General features: G+C 33.8%; 1 protein-coding gene and 1 pseudogene across 1 annotated transcript; both read right to left on the bottom strand.

The window, feature by feature from the left end:
• Positions 1-570: 570 nt before the first annotated feature.
• On the bottom strand, positions 571-5,021 carry LOC145597866 (pyruvate kinase isozyme A, chloroplastic-like). The gene is made up of 6 exons (XM_081654122.1): positions 4,291-5,021; positions 2,728-2,818; positions 2,437-2,630; positions 2,203-2,324; positions 1,442-1,920; positions 571-1,164 (listed from the first exon to the last, which is right to left on the bottom strand). The coding sequence occupies exons 1-6, from the start codon at positions 4,822-4,824 to the stop codon at positions 863-865; spliced, it is 1,722 nt and encodes a 573-aa protein (XP_081510248.1). The 5' UTR covers positions 4,825-5,021; the 3' UTR covers positions 571-862.
• Positions 5,022-13,765: 8,744 nt separating this feature from the next.
• Positions 13,766-14,649, bottom strand: LOC145597228 (two-component response regulator 24 pseudogene; annotated as a pseudogene).
• Positions 14,650-17,902: the final 3,253 nt, after the last annotated feature.

Below are 17,902 nucleotides of genomic sequence, written 5' to 3'. Positions count from 1 at the left end.
GCTTAGCTTGGTTGTCTTCTATCTTGGGAAGTCGATGATTGCTCCATATCCGTATACTGCATTTTATAAATACGATTTTTTTTTATACATATATTAAGAAATAAGAACCATTACTAACTCCGTTAATTATTACGTACAGTAAAGAATGTTTTATATCTCACAAATAAAACCTTTTTGTTGGATAGTTGCTTGTGTAAATTTGAAGATATAACTATATGGTCTAAAACCAAATGTTTTAACGGAGGTAACTATAAGGCCTATAACCAAATGTAAATTTGAAGATGTGGTCCGATCTGGTTTAGTCTGATCAAAAATTGGTTTTGGAATTTTGGACCAATCTCTATGTCTTTTAAGAGTTTTGACAACCCACATGAGAGTTACTAAATCCCCAAATGCAGGGAGAAAATGCATGTCCCTGTTGTGCATTGCTTAGTTTACACTCGTACTCCTTAGCTAGGAGGATCCAAGTATTTTGACGATAGCTACTCGCATACCCATACCCTCCATCTTCATACAATGACATTTGATAATGAATCTAAGAAACGAATGTAGGGTGTTTTTCACCAAAAATGCACTCAAGGTTAACAAAATACTTCGTAAAGACCAATCCGAAAGATACATCAGAAGTAGTTTTAAAATTACATCAAGAAAAGACGGGAGAAAATTGCACGAGTAGATCTAAGAATCTAGGATCAAAGTTGGCACTATATACCTAAGTAATAATACAGCCTTAAGACTTCTACAATCAGGAGGAATGTAGAATATCAGATGTTTCTCACGCACACAAATAATCCCTAAAAAATCCTTTAAATTACAAATTGTTGAACTTCATCCCGATCTCAATCACATAACCAGCAGGCATTCAAGGAACGATCCTTACCTGGATAGATTGCAGCATATCAGACACAGCAACAATACGGTCTCCTGGCTTGATCATGCCTCTTATTTTCAACAATGATAGAGTTTTGCTCAAATTAGTGTCCATGTCTTCGGAAAAGTTTAACCGGAAAGGGATCAACCCCCATTGTAGATTTAATCGTTTCCTCACAGAAGGAGTGGGGGTAAAAGCAAATATTGGACAATCTGGTCGCCACCGTGAAAGGAGAGATGCCATGTGTCCATCTGATGTGTAAACAAACAAGGCGTCCACTTGCAGACTGCTGGCTGTGGAATTGTAAATCACACAGTTATTACCAAAATGATAACATAAGTCCGAAAAGAAACTAACATAGCAAAAATGTGTAAGTTAGCCGGTTTTTGAAGAGTCCAGTAGTCTACAATGGTTTTCTATAAGAAAAACCACCATAACCTATTATCTTTGTCGTGGAATTTTGAAACAAGATCCAAACCATTGATTAGTTAAAATATTTATTTTTATGAAAAAATCGGAGCTTAGTTCAGTTTCAATTTTTACTTGTAATACTTGAGATTAGTTGCTTACCTAATTTGGCAGCAGACCGGCATATCTCTTCTTTTATGATATCTGAAAATGATGATGATATATTTGTTAATTCCAATTCTTCACTAAAGTTATCATCTCTGCACCACTTTTCCATTCGCACGCTAACGCTCCTAAGAACCGTTAATGCTTTGTCAGGGTAAAGACCCATTGCTGATTCACCAGAGAGCATCAATGCATCAGCTTGCTGCCTGACAGCTTCAGAAACATCAGCAACTTCTGCTCTAGTTGGTATAGGATACTCTATCATGGACTCAAGGAGTTGCGAGGCAACAATGACAGGCTTATTCAGCTGCCTGCACAAATTAACAATTTTCTGCTGGGCAAATGGAACCTGCTCTAGAGGAATCTGTGAGCCCATATCTCCTCTGGCAACCATAGCTCCGTCAGAAGCTTCTAAGATCTCTTCCAAGTTTTTCAGTGAGTCAACACTCTCTATTTTAGCAATTACACCAATATCTCTACACATCAAAATTGAGAGTTAAGCTCACAATTGAAAGTAACATGCAACAATTTCTGAAGGGAGCAAAAAATAATCAAAAGACAAAAAATTGCTCAGTTGAGCACAAAATTCACAGAAGCAGCTTTAGATTATTGCTCGGTAATTTAGTATCTGATCTACATTTAACAAAACAAAGCTAAAAAGAAACAACTCCAGCTAGAAACATAGCTGCTTTCCTGAAGGGCAAAAATGAGACTAGGGGAATTCCAAGAATTGATTGATAGCAAGTAGAAACATTTACCTGTTAGGAGATCGTGCAGCAATATAGCTCCGCAGATGATTGATTGTATCAGCAGATCGAACAAAAGATAATGCAATGAAATCCACACCTTCAGCTATAGCAAAATCAATATCCAGCCAATCCTAGGGATCATAAAAGGGTTTTGGATCAGAATACATGATACCTCATTATGAAAAAAATAATGAATGGGAACAAAGATAGGCTAATGTTAAAGATTTGATGAGAGATACCAACCTTAGATGTGATCGTTGGGAGCATACTGTTACGTTGTTGAACCAGTCTTCCTTTCCTCCACAATGCAAGATTCGCACGAGGTAACAACAATCCAGGATCAGTGCACAAGCACTTGACATCAGGGCCAATTTTCTCAACAACCTCAAAACGGACCATACCACCATCCACGACAAGTTCATCACCCACTTCAACATCTATAACATTTGGAACAAGTTTAAAATTAAATTATGGCTCTTTCCAGCTTTATGGCTCTTTCCAGTGTCTACAACAAGATAGTTTTCTAAGACATACCTTCAGCAAAACCATCATAGCTTGCACTGATGGTGCGCTCTGGCTGACTCTCATCAAAAGAACGGACGCTGAAGGTCCAAATATCACCATCCTAGAAGTCAATCGATGCACATCAGTTGAAAAGAGTGAGATCAAACTTATTGCAATCATTTTTGTAGCCTCTTTGTATATAAAGCATGTTGATTATAATACTTTTATGTTCGATTTTAAGCTGAAGAGTTAAAGTCAAATTGGATATTGAGAAATCCTTCTTCACCATCATATTCTACAAGCACCTATTTTTGGTACTTTGATACTGAAATAAACCCACACAGCCTTTGTTATGTATGTAATCTTTTATAATGCACGGAGGTGAGATAGGCAAGCATCTCTTGTTTACTCCAAACTAACCATAGATTACAAAATCCTTTTTAGTTCACCCATGCACAAGTATAACCTGTTAATCACTAAAAGGAAAAAGAAACAAACAATAGAAGCCTGACGTGCTTTTAAGTACTCACAGCTGCAAAGGGTTACGATCTATACTTCATAATAAACTTATATATACAGCTTATAAGTATTGAGAATACCGATTTTTCCAGGTCAAACATTCAACTAAGTATTTTACTTGTGATCTACTTCACTCAAACTTTTCACCCAATCCACAGTCATAGACACAACCCGTGGACTTTGGGATATGTTAAATCAATACTAGAAGACTTCAAGAGAACCAATTGCATCCACTTAACATCCTTTGGGAGTCTTTTGAATCAAAGCAACATAATAACATATAATTCCTCCGTCCCAAAAAATGCTACATAGGCCCAACCGCCCAACCACATTTGATTAAGGAACTTGACTGAAATACTGAAACTATCAACCAAGTTTAATTATTTTATTTATTTATACATCTTTAGCATACAACAAGGTAGTCTTTTCTTAATCTGATCATTAAGGGTGACATAAACAAGTTGTAAATAAAGTATATGTGAGCTACAGAGTATTATTTTGTGACAGCCAAAATAGAAATGTGGCGTTTATTAAGGAACTGAGGGAGTCTCACAACACTTTAAGAATGGTTTTAGTCTATCGTGCCTATCAGTCTACATCACAGTGATCACACTAATCAAACAGAATGTCATTCCACATTGGTATCAATCAAGGTCACCTCACTCACTAAATTCCCATCATACTTCAAAAACCATAATCAAATAAAACCACAAGCAATAACTAGTTAACACTTAACTACACAACAACAATTATAAAACCCCAACAACTAACAATTCTCACACACATAATTATACAACCAACAAAACTAAATCTCTAGTTAAAATCAAGTTTCAATTTGTTTTTTTCCAAAAATTATAAGGTTTCAAATTGTTCCTCAAATTTTGGGTCACATCAATTTTGTCCCATCTAAGATAAAACTCCTAATTTGTAGGTCCAATATATTTCGGGTTTTTGGGTCCTTAAATCTTGTTCAAGACACAATCTTTTTGTCAAAATTCTAGGTCAATTCAGCAAAATTAAAACAAAATAAGAAAACAACCAATAAAAATTTTAAAAAAAAAAATTTAAAAAGACCTCAGCTTTAAGAGAAGAAGCAGAACCAAAATCACCCAAATGAATCTCACTCCCTTGAGTATCCATCATGACAGCAACAGCAAACCCTTTTTCTTCATTCAACTTCCGCACGTGCTCAATCACCTCCTTGTGCCACTCCCTCGTGTTATGACACATATTCAAACGTGCCACATTCATCCCACCTTCAGCAAGCACCTCAATCGTCTCAAAATCACACGTGCTAGGCCCAATTGTGCACACGAGTTTCGTCCTACGCGTGCTCCGAAACCCATTCTCCTTCATCTCAGCCGAACTCACATGATCAATCTCCAACGACGCCGTCAACGACGACGAAGAAGACGGTTCTTCGGGTATCACCGGAGTAACCACCGGAGCTCCGGCGACGGATATGGGGGTGTGGAATCTGGGTTCGGATCCGGGTCCGGGCCGGGCTTGTAGGAAGGATGGGCGGGTTGGGAAAGAGGGTTTAAGGAGGGTTTTGAAAGGGGAGATTTTTGTGGGGGTTATAAGAGAGAAAGTGGTGGACTGAGACATTGTTTGTCGCCGGAAAAAGGGGGTTTTCCGGCGAGGAAGATTGGGAGGAGAGAGAAAATAATGGAGGCGGAGTTTACGAAGAAGAAAGAAAGAGTCGAAGAAAAAGGAGGAAGAAATTTAGGGATTTGAGAAGAAATTTTTTAAAAGTCCGTACTAAGGGTAGATTACGGTTGACGGATGTTTTATTGTTGTTTAAACAACTTGATCAACTTGTGTTCTTAATTCTCATGAAGACTATTTATGTCGGTTTTCTTTCTTGTTTGATACTTTTATTTATGTTGCTAACCTAACAATAAACAACTATGGACTATGGAGTGCTCAATTTGATGTACTCTAGGGGTCGGGTCTTAGGGTTGGTAATCTCGTATTGGGTTTATGGTCGGATTGGTTCTAATTGGATTGACTACTCTTGGTCCAAATATTTTGATCTAATTTCTTATTTTTTGAATATAGTTTACTAAATACGAGTAATGGTTGAGTTTGAACAAAAGTAGAAATGGAAAATAACTTCGTATGTGGAACGGAGGGTGGATATAATTGATCGATGAAGTGAAGTGGTCTGGTTAAAAGTAGTGTAGCATTTACTGGTCAAGCTTGACCTGGTGGAAAAGTGATAACCTTTCAAATTCAATGTAACTATATATGTAACTATGTAAGGTTCAATCCCAATATAGGCATTTTAGAGGGGAGGTCACTTTACGTTTTCCTCAGCTCGCCAGCGTTTGTTCCATTATTTTGGTTGAGTTATCTCGTAAAGGGTTTTGATCTGATATGCCTTTCAAGTTTTGGTCTAAAACAGTGGCTTAGCGACGGGCTAGGTTGGAATGATATAGCTTAACCTCACCTTAGGATAAGAGGTGATTTTTTTATTTAAAATAATAATAATAATAATAATAATAAAAAATATCAATGGTAACGAAAAATGAATTTTAAGGGATGATATATAGAATCTTCATAAAGTAAACCGATCTTATACAAGTTCGTGATTTTTACTTTATCCATCATGGGTAAGAGCATGAAATAACATACATTACTTGCCAAAAACTCATTAAGCATCAGTGCGTGGTTCCTACAGGCACCTGTACCATGCATTGTACAGACGTTTTTCGCGGAAAGAACATATTATACAATTGTAAAGAACAAGCATCTATAGTGAAAAGAACATACTATTAAATTGTAATGAACACATACCTAAAGTAAAAGGAACATATTATTACCAAAAAAGAGTGAAAAGAACATATTTCCATGTTCTTTTATCGTCAGTTAATGTACTTTTATTTGTAATATTATGTTCGTTGCTTATTGCGAAATGTTCTTTGAATTTCGTCTTTGAATTATGGTGAGTTTATATAAATAATGTTTACATAATATTATCATGTTCTTTATCTTTTTTTTTTTTTTTTTTTTGACAGGATGTTCTTTGTTAATTTTACAGATGTTCTTCAGATAAATAAAAAGTGATAACATTTAGTTGTTCTTTACAAAACAGATATATGTTCTTTACAAAATAGTTTTACGTTCTTTACAAATTAGCTACATGTTCTTTCCGCGTTTATTGGTGGTACGATGCTTGGTACCACCGCCTGTAGCTTAAAATTTTCATTAAGCATAAGTGAGAAAAAAAAAACAAAATAACTCAAATGGCAAGCAGATAAACCAATTGAGTGTTGGTGTAGTGGTGATTGGGACTACACTTGGTAGGGAGGACCCATGGTAAGCGGATAAAATAATATAGAAAAACATACAAAGTACTCCCTCCGTTTCATAATGATGTTCCTGTTTCGTAAATCGATGTAATTTTTTACCCAACTTTGACCGTAAATATCTTTAATCTCACAATAGCAAAAATTATAAAAGTTAGATATTAATAATCTACTCATCAAGACGAATCAAACTAGATCTCACATGACTATATTTATTCTTATAGATTAAGAGAAATTTAGAAGATTCTCTCTTTCTTAAAAAAGTCAAAGTTTCCAAACAGGAACATCATTGTGGAACGGAGGGAGTAGTATATATTATGAACCCAACAAATCCCAAGACATGACAACATAAATGTCTCTTGGTTTTCTCTCTTCTCTCTCTAGTTTTCTCTCTCTAGAAAGGAAGTGTTTTTTAAAGTTTTTTAGCAGTTAGTCATGGTGGATTCTAAGGATCCACCTGATCCTCCTCATCCTCATGATGAGGATATGGTAGATTTAAATCAAAAGCCTCTTACTATGGCTAGTTTTAGGGAGGTGGTTGCGACCTCTTCTCAGTGGTTTGAGGAAGCTCGAAAGATTGTTGCTACTTCAACTAAGTGGACTCAGGAGGAGGATTTAGGCCCTGATACAAATTTATCAGTTAATTTTGATAAATTAACTCTGGATCGTCTGAGAAAACCATGGAGTTTGACTTTAATGGGTAAATGCTTGGGAGCATCTATTCGTCCTGCTTTTATGCTTAATCGAGCTCGCCTAATGTGGAAGGTGAAGGGGGGATTAGAAACAATAGATCTTGGTCATAATGTTTTCCTCTTTCGATTTACAATGGAGGATGATTATGAAAGAGCCTTGTTTGGTGGTCCTTGGTTTGTCTTCGATCATTATCTAATGATGACTAAATGGAGGCCAAATTTCAGAGCTTCGGAAAATCCATTTGATAAAATGACGGTGTGGATCAGATTTACTGAACTTCCTGTGGAGTATTTTGACAAATCGGCATTATTTCAAATAGCAAAATTGGCTGGCACTCCGATTCGGGTTGATTATGCGACTGATAGGCTTACAAGAGGAAGGTATGCCAGAGTATGTATTGAGATAGATCTTAACAAGCCTTTGGTGTCAAAAGTTTGGATAGGTGGCGCGTGGCAAACAATTTCATATGAAAATATTACCAATTTGTGTTTTACTTGTGGCAAGGTGGGCCATGTTCAATCTCTCTGCATGTTGAACAAAGTTGGTGAAGTTGGATGTGCGTCAGTTTCTGCTGGACAACAAGATATGAAGTATGGGAAATCAAATTTGGCTTCTACTTCTAATAAAGTTGATTTGTTATCTAAGAATGATATTTCCCAATCAGCTTTGACTATTGGACCTCAAATTGATAAATCTCTAGCCTCAAAGCCCAATACTTTGGTTGGATCTCATTCAAACTCTAACTCTTTTGAAGTGTTGGCTGAAAATGATTCTCATGGGGATTTTGGCCCATGGACTTTAGTCACTAATAAAAGAAAGCCCAATCCTAAGTCGGTGGATAGGAATAGCAAAAATAATAATAATAATATTCCTAAGGCTAATTCTAAGGTTAGAGTTGATAATAACAACTCTCAGAATAATAAGTTGAATGTTGTTGATAATTATAATAATAAAAAAGGTTTTAATTCAAATAAAAATCTTTTAGTTTATAAAAAAAAGGAAGTTGATAAAAAAATTAGTACTAATCCTGAATGTATAAAGGATTTAGATGTTTTGATTCCAAGTATAGTTGTTAATGCTAATTTATCTAATGAAAATATTAGTAATGTAATTACTACTACTAAAACGGCTACAATTTCAAATTCAGAGGCAGTTAGTGGTGATAATAAGGAATTAGAAGTAATGATGGTGGATGAGATTCCAAGTAATATATTGGAAGATACAAATGGCATTAATGCTAAGGTGTCAATCTCAAGTGAACACTTGGATGAAATGCAACTTGATGTTCAATCTGAACCTTTGATTTCAGCTGCTCTCTCTCCTCTTGGTGGAACAGCAGCAGAGAATAATTCCTCTTCTTCACATATATTAGAATTCAATTCGGATTCCCAATTAAACAAATTAAACTCTCTAAATTCTAGCCATGCAAGATCAGAACCAGAACTCATCTCCTCAAATACTACCCATAATAACTTATCAGAGACGAAAGGTCTCGAATCAAGAATACAATGCTCAAACTCAGGGGAAGGAGCCGATTCTACAGGGTATTCCAGTTTACGAATTGCAACAGGGGTCGAGCTCAGGGTCGAAGGCGAAAACTCTCCAATTGTTCCCATCTTCCCCGATGATAAAGACTCTTTTGATCAAGAAAAGGCCGGGATCTCCGACGGAGCTCACCGGAGCGGTGAGATTGTTGGATGCATTGAAAAGGAAGCAGGAAGCGCTATCAATATTAAGGGCGGAGGAAAGGGACCGTACCTTCCCCTTTCAAATTCCAAGAAGAATCCCTGTTTTTCACTTGCGATTAGAAACCAGAGGTCAAAATATGGCAAATCGCCTTATCGCAACCTTCATATCTCAGGAGGCGGTGGTGGGGATGCAATTACAGATAAGATATTACCGGTTTCTACAGGGGCCGAGAGAAATTGTGGCTCAGATGACACCATTATCCCTAGAGGATGTTCTACCGATAGGGATGGATGCATTTTGGAGGGATTGGGAAGTGTATTATCTTCCTCCGAACCCGCAGCCGACTGATCGTCCTTCGATCACTCTTTAGAGGCCACTTCCTAATTTGAAGATGAAGTTTATTCTTTGGAATGTAAGGGGAGCTTGTAGAGATGAATTTATCCCGCATGCAAGACATTTGGTAAACATTCATCATCCTGCTGTGTTTGTTTTCCTTGAAACAAAATCGGATGATTTAAGGGCTAGACAAGTTATGTTGCAATTGGGCTTTCATGATTTTAAAGCAATTGAGGCTAATGATAAAAGGGGTGGTATATGGCTCTTTTGGAAAAATGTTGTTGATATTGCCGATTTTAAGGAGGATTTTTCCTTTTTTCATGCTCTTTTTCACTTCAAAAATTTGAGCAAAGAGGCTTTAATCACTGGTATGCACGCTCCATCCACGAGAAAAGAAAGACATGAGATGTGGAGAGACATGCAAGAGGATCTTCCACCACCTAATACTCCTTGGTTGCTCTTTGGGGATTTGAATGAGGTTACTTCTCAATCTGAGAAGTTTGGAGGGCGTGGTTTTAGGCATGCTCAGTGTCGGGATATGAACAATTTCACCAATGCTGCTGGCTTCTTTGACATGGGTTACAATGGTAATCCGTTCACTTGGAGTAATGCTAGAGAAGGAGCAACTTTGATCAGGCAACGCTTGGATAGGGCTCTTGGTAATGCTGCTTGGGTGGAACAATTTCCGCATACTAAGGTATTTCATCTTCCATTTACTTATTCTGATCATTCTCCAATTTTAATATGTTGTGATAACCCTAAAGTAAATGGCTCCTTTCCTTTGCGTTGCAAGGAAGTTTGGTTATCTCATCCAAATTTTAAGGATTTTTTTGTTAATAACTGGCTTGAACCTTTTGATGATTATATTTTAGGCATGCAAAAATTTCAAGATAATATTAAGGAATGGAATCATAATATTTTTGGAAATTTAAAATATAAAAAAGATAGATTATTAGCTAGAATCGGAGGTATCCAAAAATTTTTGGCTAAAAATCATTCGAATTTCCTCATTAATTTGGAAAAAGATCTCCTTAAGGAATTAAAAGATATTTATGATAAGGAGAGAGTTATTTGGGCACAAAAGGCGGGTATTGATTGGCGCAAAAATGGTGATCTAAATACGAAATATTTTCACATTATAGCCAAAATTAAAAGGAGTAGAGGAAAAATTTTATGCCTTAAAGATTCAAATGGAAATTGGATTAGTGATGATTCAATTTTGAAGAAAATGGCAACTGATTTTTATCACAATATTTTCCAATCGAAAATTATTAATAGAGGAGGTTCTGGTAACTTTCATCCTGTTAATAAATTGTTGATAAGTGAAAATAATATTTTAGCTAATTTTATTCCAAGTTTGGATGAAGTTCGTATATGTCTTTTTAGCATGGAACCTATGAAATGTCCTAGCCCCGATGGTGTTCAACCGAAATTTTTCCAAGCAAATTGGGATTCTTTAGGCAAAATTCTTCATAAGGTTTGTGCTGATAGTTTTTCTAATAGCTCTTTTAATTCAGATATTAACAAGTCCTATATTTCTTTAATTCCAAAAGTTGAAAAACCAGAAAATTTAACTCAATTTAGACCTATAGGGCTTTGTAACACTGTGTATAAATTAATTACTAAAATTATTTCGAGTAAGCTTCGTTCCTATCTGAATAATTTGGTGAGTCCTTTACAATCGAGTTTTATCCAAGGAAGAGGAATTGAAGATAATGTGATAATTATCAAGGAAATGTCACATATTTTTCATAAAGCTAAGGTTGGGAAAAATATTATGGCCTTAAAGCTTGATTTGACTAAGGCTTATGATAGCCTTGAGTGGAATTTTATTGAGGAAACTTTAGTTGGTTTTAATTTTCCGATGAATTTTGTTAAGCTTATCATGTTTTGCATTACTTCTCCTCAAATTTCGGTTTTATGGAATGGAGAAATAACCTCGGAATTTAGGCCAACTAGAGGTATCCGACAGGGTGATCCAATGTCTTCATATATATTTGTTTTGTGCTTGGAGAGATTATCTCTAATGGCAGAAGAAAAAGTTAATCAAAAAGTTTGGAAGCCAATTAAGGTAACAAAATCAATTTCTTTGTCTCATATATTTTATGCTGATGATGTGTTCCTTTTTGGCCAAGCTTCTAAAAATAATATCCAAATAATCATGCAAGTTTTGCAAGACTTTGGAGACATTTCAGGCTTGAAAGTTAATCAAAGCAAATCTACTGCCATTTTTCCAAGAAAGATGAATCATAATATTCGAAAGGACATAGTCACAGAATTTGATTTCACTTCTACTACTTCATTTGGTAAATATATAGGAGTTGAAATTCATCCTAATAAACTGAAAAAATGTGATTATTTCGGTTTGCTTGATAAAACTTTCAATCAGATTAAAGGATGGCAATCCAAGTTATTAAACTTGGCAGGTAGGTGTACCTTGGTAAAGTCTGTGCTTTCTGCTTTTCCTGTTTATTTGATGCAAACTAGTATTCTTCCTGTTTCAATTTGTGATGATATTGAAAGAAATTGTAGAAAATTCTTGTGGAATAAAGTTGATAATACTAAATATTCAACTAGAATAAATTGGAATCATGTCACTAAACCTATGCAAATTGGAGGATTAGGAATAAGAAGGTTGAGATTGTGGAATATGGCTAAGTTAGGGTGGAATATTTTGACTAAGCCACATAAGTTATGGGTTAGGATTTTTAATGAGAAATATTTAAAGAAAAAGGGTCCTTTTGATTGTCATGGTAGTCCTAATCATTCTCAAATTTGGAAAGATATTTTGAAAGGAAGGGAATTACTTGCCTCGGGTCTTAGAGTTGGTATAGGTAATGGTGTTTCCACATCTTTATGGAATCATCATTGGGTTGGTAATGCTCCTTTGAAGGATGTGATCATAAATCCTATTCCTTCTCATATGACTTGTTGGATGGTTTCTAATATTATAAAGGACAAATGTTGGTTTCTTGATGAGATTGAACAATTTCTTCCTGTTAATATAATTAATTTAATTAAAGCCACTCCTTTACCTAGACGTGCTATAATGGAGGATTTCATTACTTGGGTTTTAAGTAAGGATGGGATTTTTAATGTTAGATCGGCTTATAATTTCCTTCTAAAAGGAAAGTGTACAGTTTCTACTAATATTAGCTCTTGGAAAAATGTTTGGAAGATTCAAGCCCCCTTTAAATATAGGATGTTCTTATGGAATTGTGCTCATGAAATTTTACCTGTGGCTAAATCTTTATCTAATTATATGCCCTTAATTTCTCCTATTTGTACTAGATGTACTTTGTATTCGGAATCCCATATACATGTGTTTAGGGATTGTTTTTCTTCTTCTATTTTATGGAATGATATATTGGCCAAAGTTTATCTTCCAAAAAATTTTAATTTCAATATATTCAAAAACTCTTCTTGGAATACTTGGATAAATTACAATCTTGGTTTGGATAAAAAATGGAAATTGGTTTTTGTTACTGCTTTATGGCATCTTTGGCTTCATAGAAATTCCTGTATTTTTGAGGAGAAAATAATGGGTCCAATTTCTCTCTTTACTAAATTTTTCTTTGATTTTAAACTTTTCAATGGACTTTTACAGGATTCAAATTCTAAGAAGGGAAAGAGTAAGGTGGGTTCAAGTTCTAATTGGGAAGCTCCAAGAGATGGATACTTCAAGATTAACACGGATGGAGCTTGGCTAAATTCTGCTGTTTCTTCAGGTGGTGGGGTAATTAGGAGATCGGATGGAACTTGGTATGTTGGGTTCTCTTGCAAATATGATTCGATTTCTCCTTTTTTGGCTGAACTCTATGCTTTGAATGATGGTCTGTCAATTGCGGAGGACTTGAGGTTAAAGAAAGTAATTGTTGAAACGGATGCAAAAGCTCTTCGCAACATGCTTCTGGCAACTGGGCCAAATCCTCACCATGAGTTAGCAGTAGCAATCTGCGATGTGGCTGCTGTTCTGAGAAGCTTCGAAGTAGCTGTGATTACTCATGTCCCTCGTGAAAAGAACGAGCTTGCTCACCGTCTTGCTATCTTTGGAAGAGAAATGGTTGTTGGGTACAAGACCCATTACCTTGTTCCTGATTGCGTCTCAGATTTATATGAAGTGGAGAAGGATCAAGTGCGCACTGCTTCATCATCCAACCAGCAAAACTGATGATCAGGGGCTCTTTGCTTTGGATTTCTGTAGTTTTTTGGGGTACTAGTTATGAATGTGGTACACTTTTGGGAATGTAAATGATGTATATATTCAACTCCAAGGGAGTTTAGTTGATAATGGGGGGAATGTTAATGTTAATCATCTAATCTTTTGTAGTAACATCAGCTTCCAATGTGATAACACTATGATGTATTATGTAAATACTAAGGCTCTAGCCTTTTAATCTTATATATCTCCTCCTTTTGTTAAAAAAAAAAACAAATCCCAAGACATCTTAAATTTTAGTTCACCCCAAGTATAAATTTTATTCTTTTTAATCGCTTTTATAATAGAAATTTATTGACTTTCACTTCATCAATACAAACTGCAAGACACAAAATCATGCAATATAGACTCAATTAATAATACAACCAACAATGGCTGCAAGCTTTGCCATGTTCATAGGCTTAGGGTAATAAGCATCTAAACCAGCATTAACAAATTCTTGAATCTTCACTTGCGAGGATGTTGATGATGACATTCCAATGATCAAACTCCTTACCCCCAAAGCTCGGATTTCAAGGGTTGCCTAAGGGGATGAAAAAGACACATCAAAATAATTACATAACAATGTTGCTAGAATTTGTCCCTAAAAAAAAAAAGGCAAAACCCTCAATTGTTGTAACAATGCCATTATATTAGGGTTCGTTTGGCATCGTTGTGGTTTTCTGTTTTTTGGTTTTTTGTTTTTTAAAAGTTTATTATATATGTCACATAATGAAACAAAAATTATATAGACTTATTAAAATCATGATAATTTTGAAAACTGACAATAGAAAAGTGGAAACACCTTTTTCTTGTTTTCTGTTTTTGGTTTTTGGTTTTCAAAAAAACAGAAAACTGAAAACCAAAAATGATGCCAAACAAGCCCTTAATTAGTAAATTTGTTTATATATATAGTTAATGATTGATTTGACATAATTTTATATGTGTAAACGCATGTAAATTTTGTAAAAGATGCATACAATAATTAATCAGTTGATGTACCTGAAGACCATCCATGACAGGCATTTCCATGTCCATCAACACTAAATCAAATTTGTAACCTACTTGAAAATACTCAACAGCTTCTTGCCCATTTTTAGCTACTCTAATTTCAAATCCATTTTTACCTAAATATTTTTTATTGGTGGCTCTATTAGTGGAGTCATCACCAACAATCAAAGCTGTGAATTTTTTAGGAGTTACCATCTTTTTTTTATCTCAAATAAACTAAAATATGGTTTTGAAGTATTCAATTTCTTTGAACAACTACTTTATATAGACATAAAATTACATTAAAAAGGTATGTCGGTCTTAATTGATTTGAGTTTATGAATAATGAAGAATATCTTAACAGATGCCGATCTTTACAAATATTATCCAAAAAAATTGTGGTTATATGATCGAAATGTTACTTTATTAGTAAGAGAAATTATTATTGATAATTTGATATAACATCATGTTGATTCCTCTACTTTTTCTATACAAAAAAACGAATTCCAAATCCATTTTTACCTAAATATTTTAGGTTGATGTATGGCTTTGTTAGTGTGGTCGTCACCAACAACCAAAGCACTGAACTTTTTTAGGAGAACATAATTTTTCTTCTTTACTAGACTAGTAAATGGTTTTGAAGTAATTAATAATTCTTTGAACAACTCCTTTATAAAAATGAAATATTAATGCATGGTTGGTGCACTCGGGTGTACCATGCGCATGGTGCACCCGGTTAAAAAAAAGGCGGAAAGAACATTAGGTGTACGAAAAAGAACATTTAGTTTCTTGAAAAAGAACACGTTTGTTTTAACAAAGAACATGCATTACTAAAGAACATAAAGACATTACACAAAGAACATGATAAAAACTTTATTAAATTTCATGAAAAATAACACATTAACGTAAAAATTCTCTACCAAAGATTTCAGTTTCCCAAAATAGTTTTTTCTCTCTCCAAAAATTTAACTTTTCATAATAATTTTATTTCCTCTCTAAATTATTTTCAACTAAAAATAATTCAAGATTTCATTTTAAAATTAAATTTCAAAATTTAAAATAACATAAAAGAACATAAGTTAATTTAAAGAACATACGTTAAAGAACATACGTTAAAGAACATAAGTTAAAGAATATATGTTAAAGAACATACGTTAAAGAACTCATTACCTAAAAGAACATACGAGCCATCTTTCAACCAAAAAAAAAAGAAAAAAAAATAAAAAATACGAGCCAAATTCAAAGAACATACGAACCAAAAAGAACATATTTTTTATTATTGAAAAACATGTTATCAAACATATATACTACGTATGTATGTTTGTCAAACACAAACATGTTCTTTTGCCAAACACAAGATGTTCTTTTTCAAACACTAGTATGCATGTTCTTTTTCAAACACTAGCATGTTCTTTTTCCAACGCTAGTATGTTCTTTTTTTTTTCCCATGTTCTTTAAAATATACCTAATGTTCTTTCCGGGTACACCATGCGCATGGTGCACCCGGGTGCACTATACTATTTTCAATGAAATATTACATTTAAAAGTTTTGTTGATCTTAATTGATTGATTTGATTTTATGAATGATGACGAATATTTGAACAGATGTCGATCTTTATAAATATCCGAAAAATTTGTGGATATGTGATTGAAATATTACTTTGTGTATATAAGACAATATTATTTATACAACACGTGGATTTCTTTACTATTTCTGTTTTAAAAAACATTTTTTTTTACATTTTTGTAATGCAACAAACAACCACAAAAAAAAAGGGAAAAAACACCAATGCAAAGAACCACTTTAAACCTATTGCAATTTGACCTAATTAATCAACTTTACTAATTCGTACAGAGTATGTATAATATTATCTCAATCAAAACTAGTAGTTATATTGTTAATTCAAATTACATACATCATCAATTTGATAATTCAAATTACAGTACATAATCGTTTTCGAACCCTTAAGTACTAGAAATTTTGTCAAAATACTTATTGAAGTATTAGTTATGAATCAATTACATACTACTAAAAGTGAATCTAAGAGAACACTTGTCAATGTTTTATTAAAAAAATTCCCGCCAAAATTACTTTCTAAAAAAAATATTATTACATTAAAAAAAAGGATTGCATTTAGATTATGACTTTTATTTTATGTAAAATTTAAAGTAAACTTCCTAAAATATCGAGTTACACATTATAAATATCACATATTTAAATATTTTCTCTCTCATGTTTTTATTGTTTTAATACGAACTGTATTTCATTTTTAATACGAACTTAATACTGATCAATCGATTTAGTTTTTTAATATCTAATTATATTTTTATTATAATTAGTCAATATCCGTGCATTGCACGGGGTTTCACCTAGTTATATATAAAACTTTTTTTTGTAAAATACTACCTCCGTTTTTTTAGTTGACATGTTATATGACTTTAGCACTATTATGCACTCACTCCCCTTTTGACTGTAATTTGTACTTTATACCTAATGACAAATATAGTCATGTGAGATCTTGTTAGATTCGTCACGATATCTAATTTCAAAATATCAACTTTTTATAATTTTTGTTTATCGGTAATTAAAGATATTAATGGTTGAAGTTGTGCATTGACAAACGTGAGAAAAAAACGTGTCAACTAAAAAGAAACATAGGAAGTACTTCCCTAAAAACCAAAAAAGTTAAGGTATCCCTCCCACTAACGGTTTCCATCGTTCTAATTATATATTCCACTTGTGGTCCCCACCCTTTTTTTTTTATCCATTTTCTACCTACAAAAAGGTCAATTGTACTCTAATCTATATCTATACTTCTATATTAAAAAGCGTTCCTAAAAACGTTTATGTGCCACGTGTACCACGTCACTACTCAATATCCTATGGCATCGCGCCATGTCACCACTCAATAATCCATGACAATGTTAATTAAAAATGCATATAAAGAGGTTTGAACTCCTAACCTCATGGAGGAAACACCACATGTCTTACCATCTTAACTACCAATTATTTATGTTCTATTCTTCTACATACCATCTTAACTACCAATTATTTATGTTCTATTCTTCTACATAAATGTATTTTAATGCAGAATACAAAACTGCATCTATCCAAACTCAAAAACAAAGAGATACATATTATTCTTTATATTCTCTTCAATATTCAACATTACATTTCAAATTAGTAATACTTCAAACACTATTAAAAAAAACGAAAAGAAATTACTCAAAGTAACATCCCGGGGCAACGCTCGGGTGACACACTAGTTTGATAATTAAACCATAATTTATGAACTCTAATTCGAATAATAATAAAACCTAATTTGAACCTAATTGATAAACAATTCAAATTTCTAATCCCCTAATTTTTAAGCCAAATTATTACTACAGATTAAACATCAATTTTAATTCTAAGCCTTCAAATTGATTTAATAACGCAAATGCTTAATTTAATTCAATCAAGAACAAT

This window comes from Chenopodium album, chromosome 20 (genome assembly GCF_948465745.1).
Source record: "Chenopodium album chromosome 20, dcCheAlbu1.1, whole genome shotgun sequence".
Taxonomy (NCBI): domain Eukaryota; kingdom Viridiplantae; phylum Streptophyta; class Magnoliopsida; order Caryophyllales; family Amaranthaceae; genus Chenopodium; species Chenopodium album.
Note: the sequence above shows the minus strand (reverse complement) of the source record. Positions and strands in the feature narration are given on the sequence as shown.

Excerpts from the sequence above, each read along its gene's own strand:
- LOC145597866 (XM_081654122.1), bottom strand. The coding sequence starts at position 4,824 with ATGTCTCAGTCCACCACTTTCTCTCTTATAACCCCCACAAAAATCTCC. Across the intron at positions 2,819-4,290 it reads CTTCTTCTCTTAAAGCTGAG|GATGGTGATATTTGGACCTT; the intron begins GTCTTTTTAAAT and ends ATTGACTTCTAG. Across the intron at positions 2,325-2,436 it reads TCCCAACGATCACATCTAAG|GATTGGCTGGATATTGATTT; the intron begins GTTGGTATCTCT and ends TATGATCCCTAG.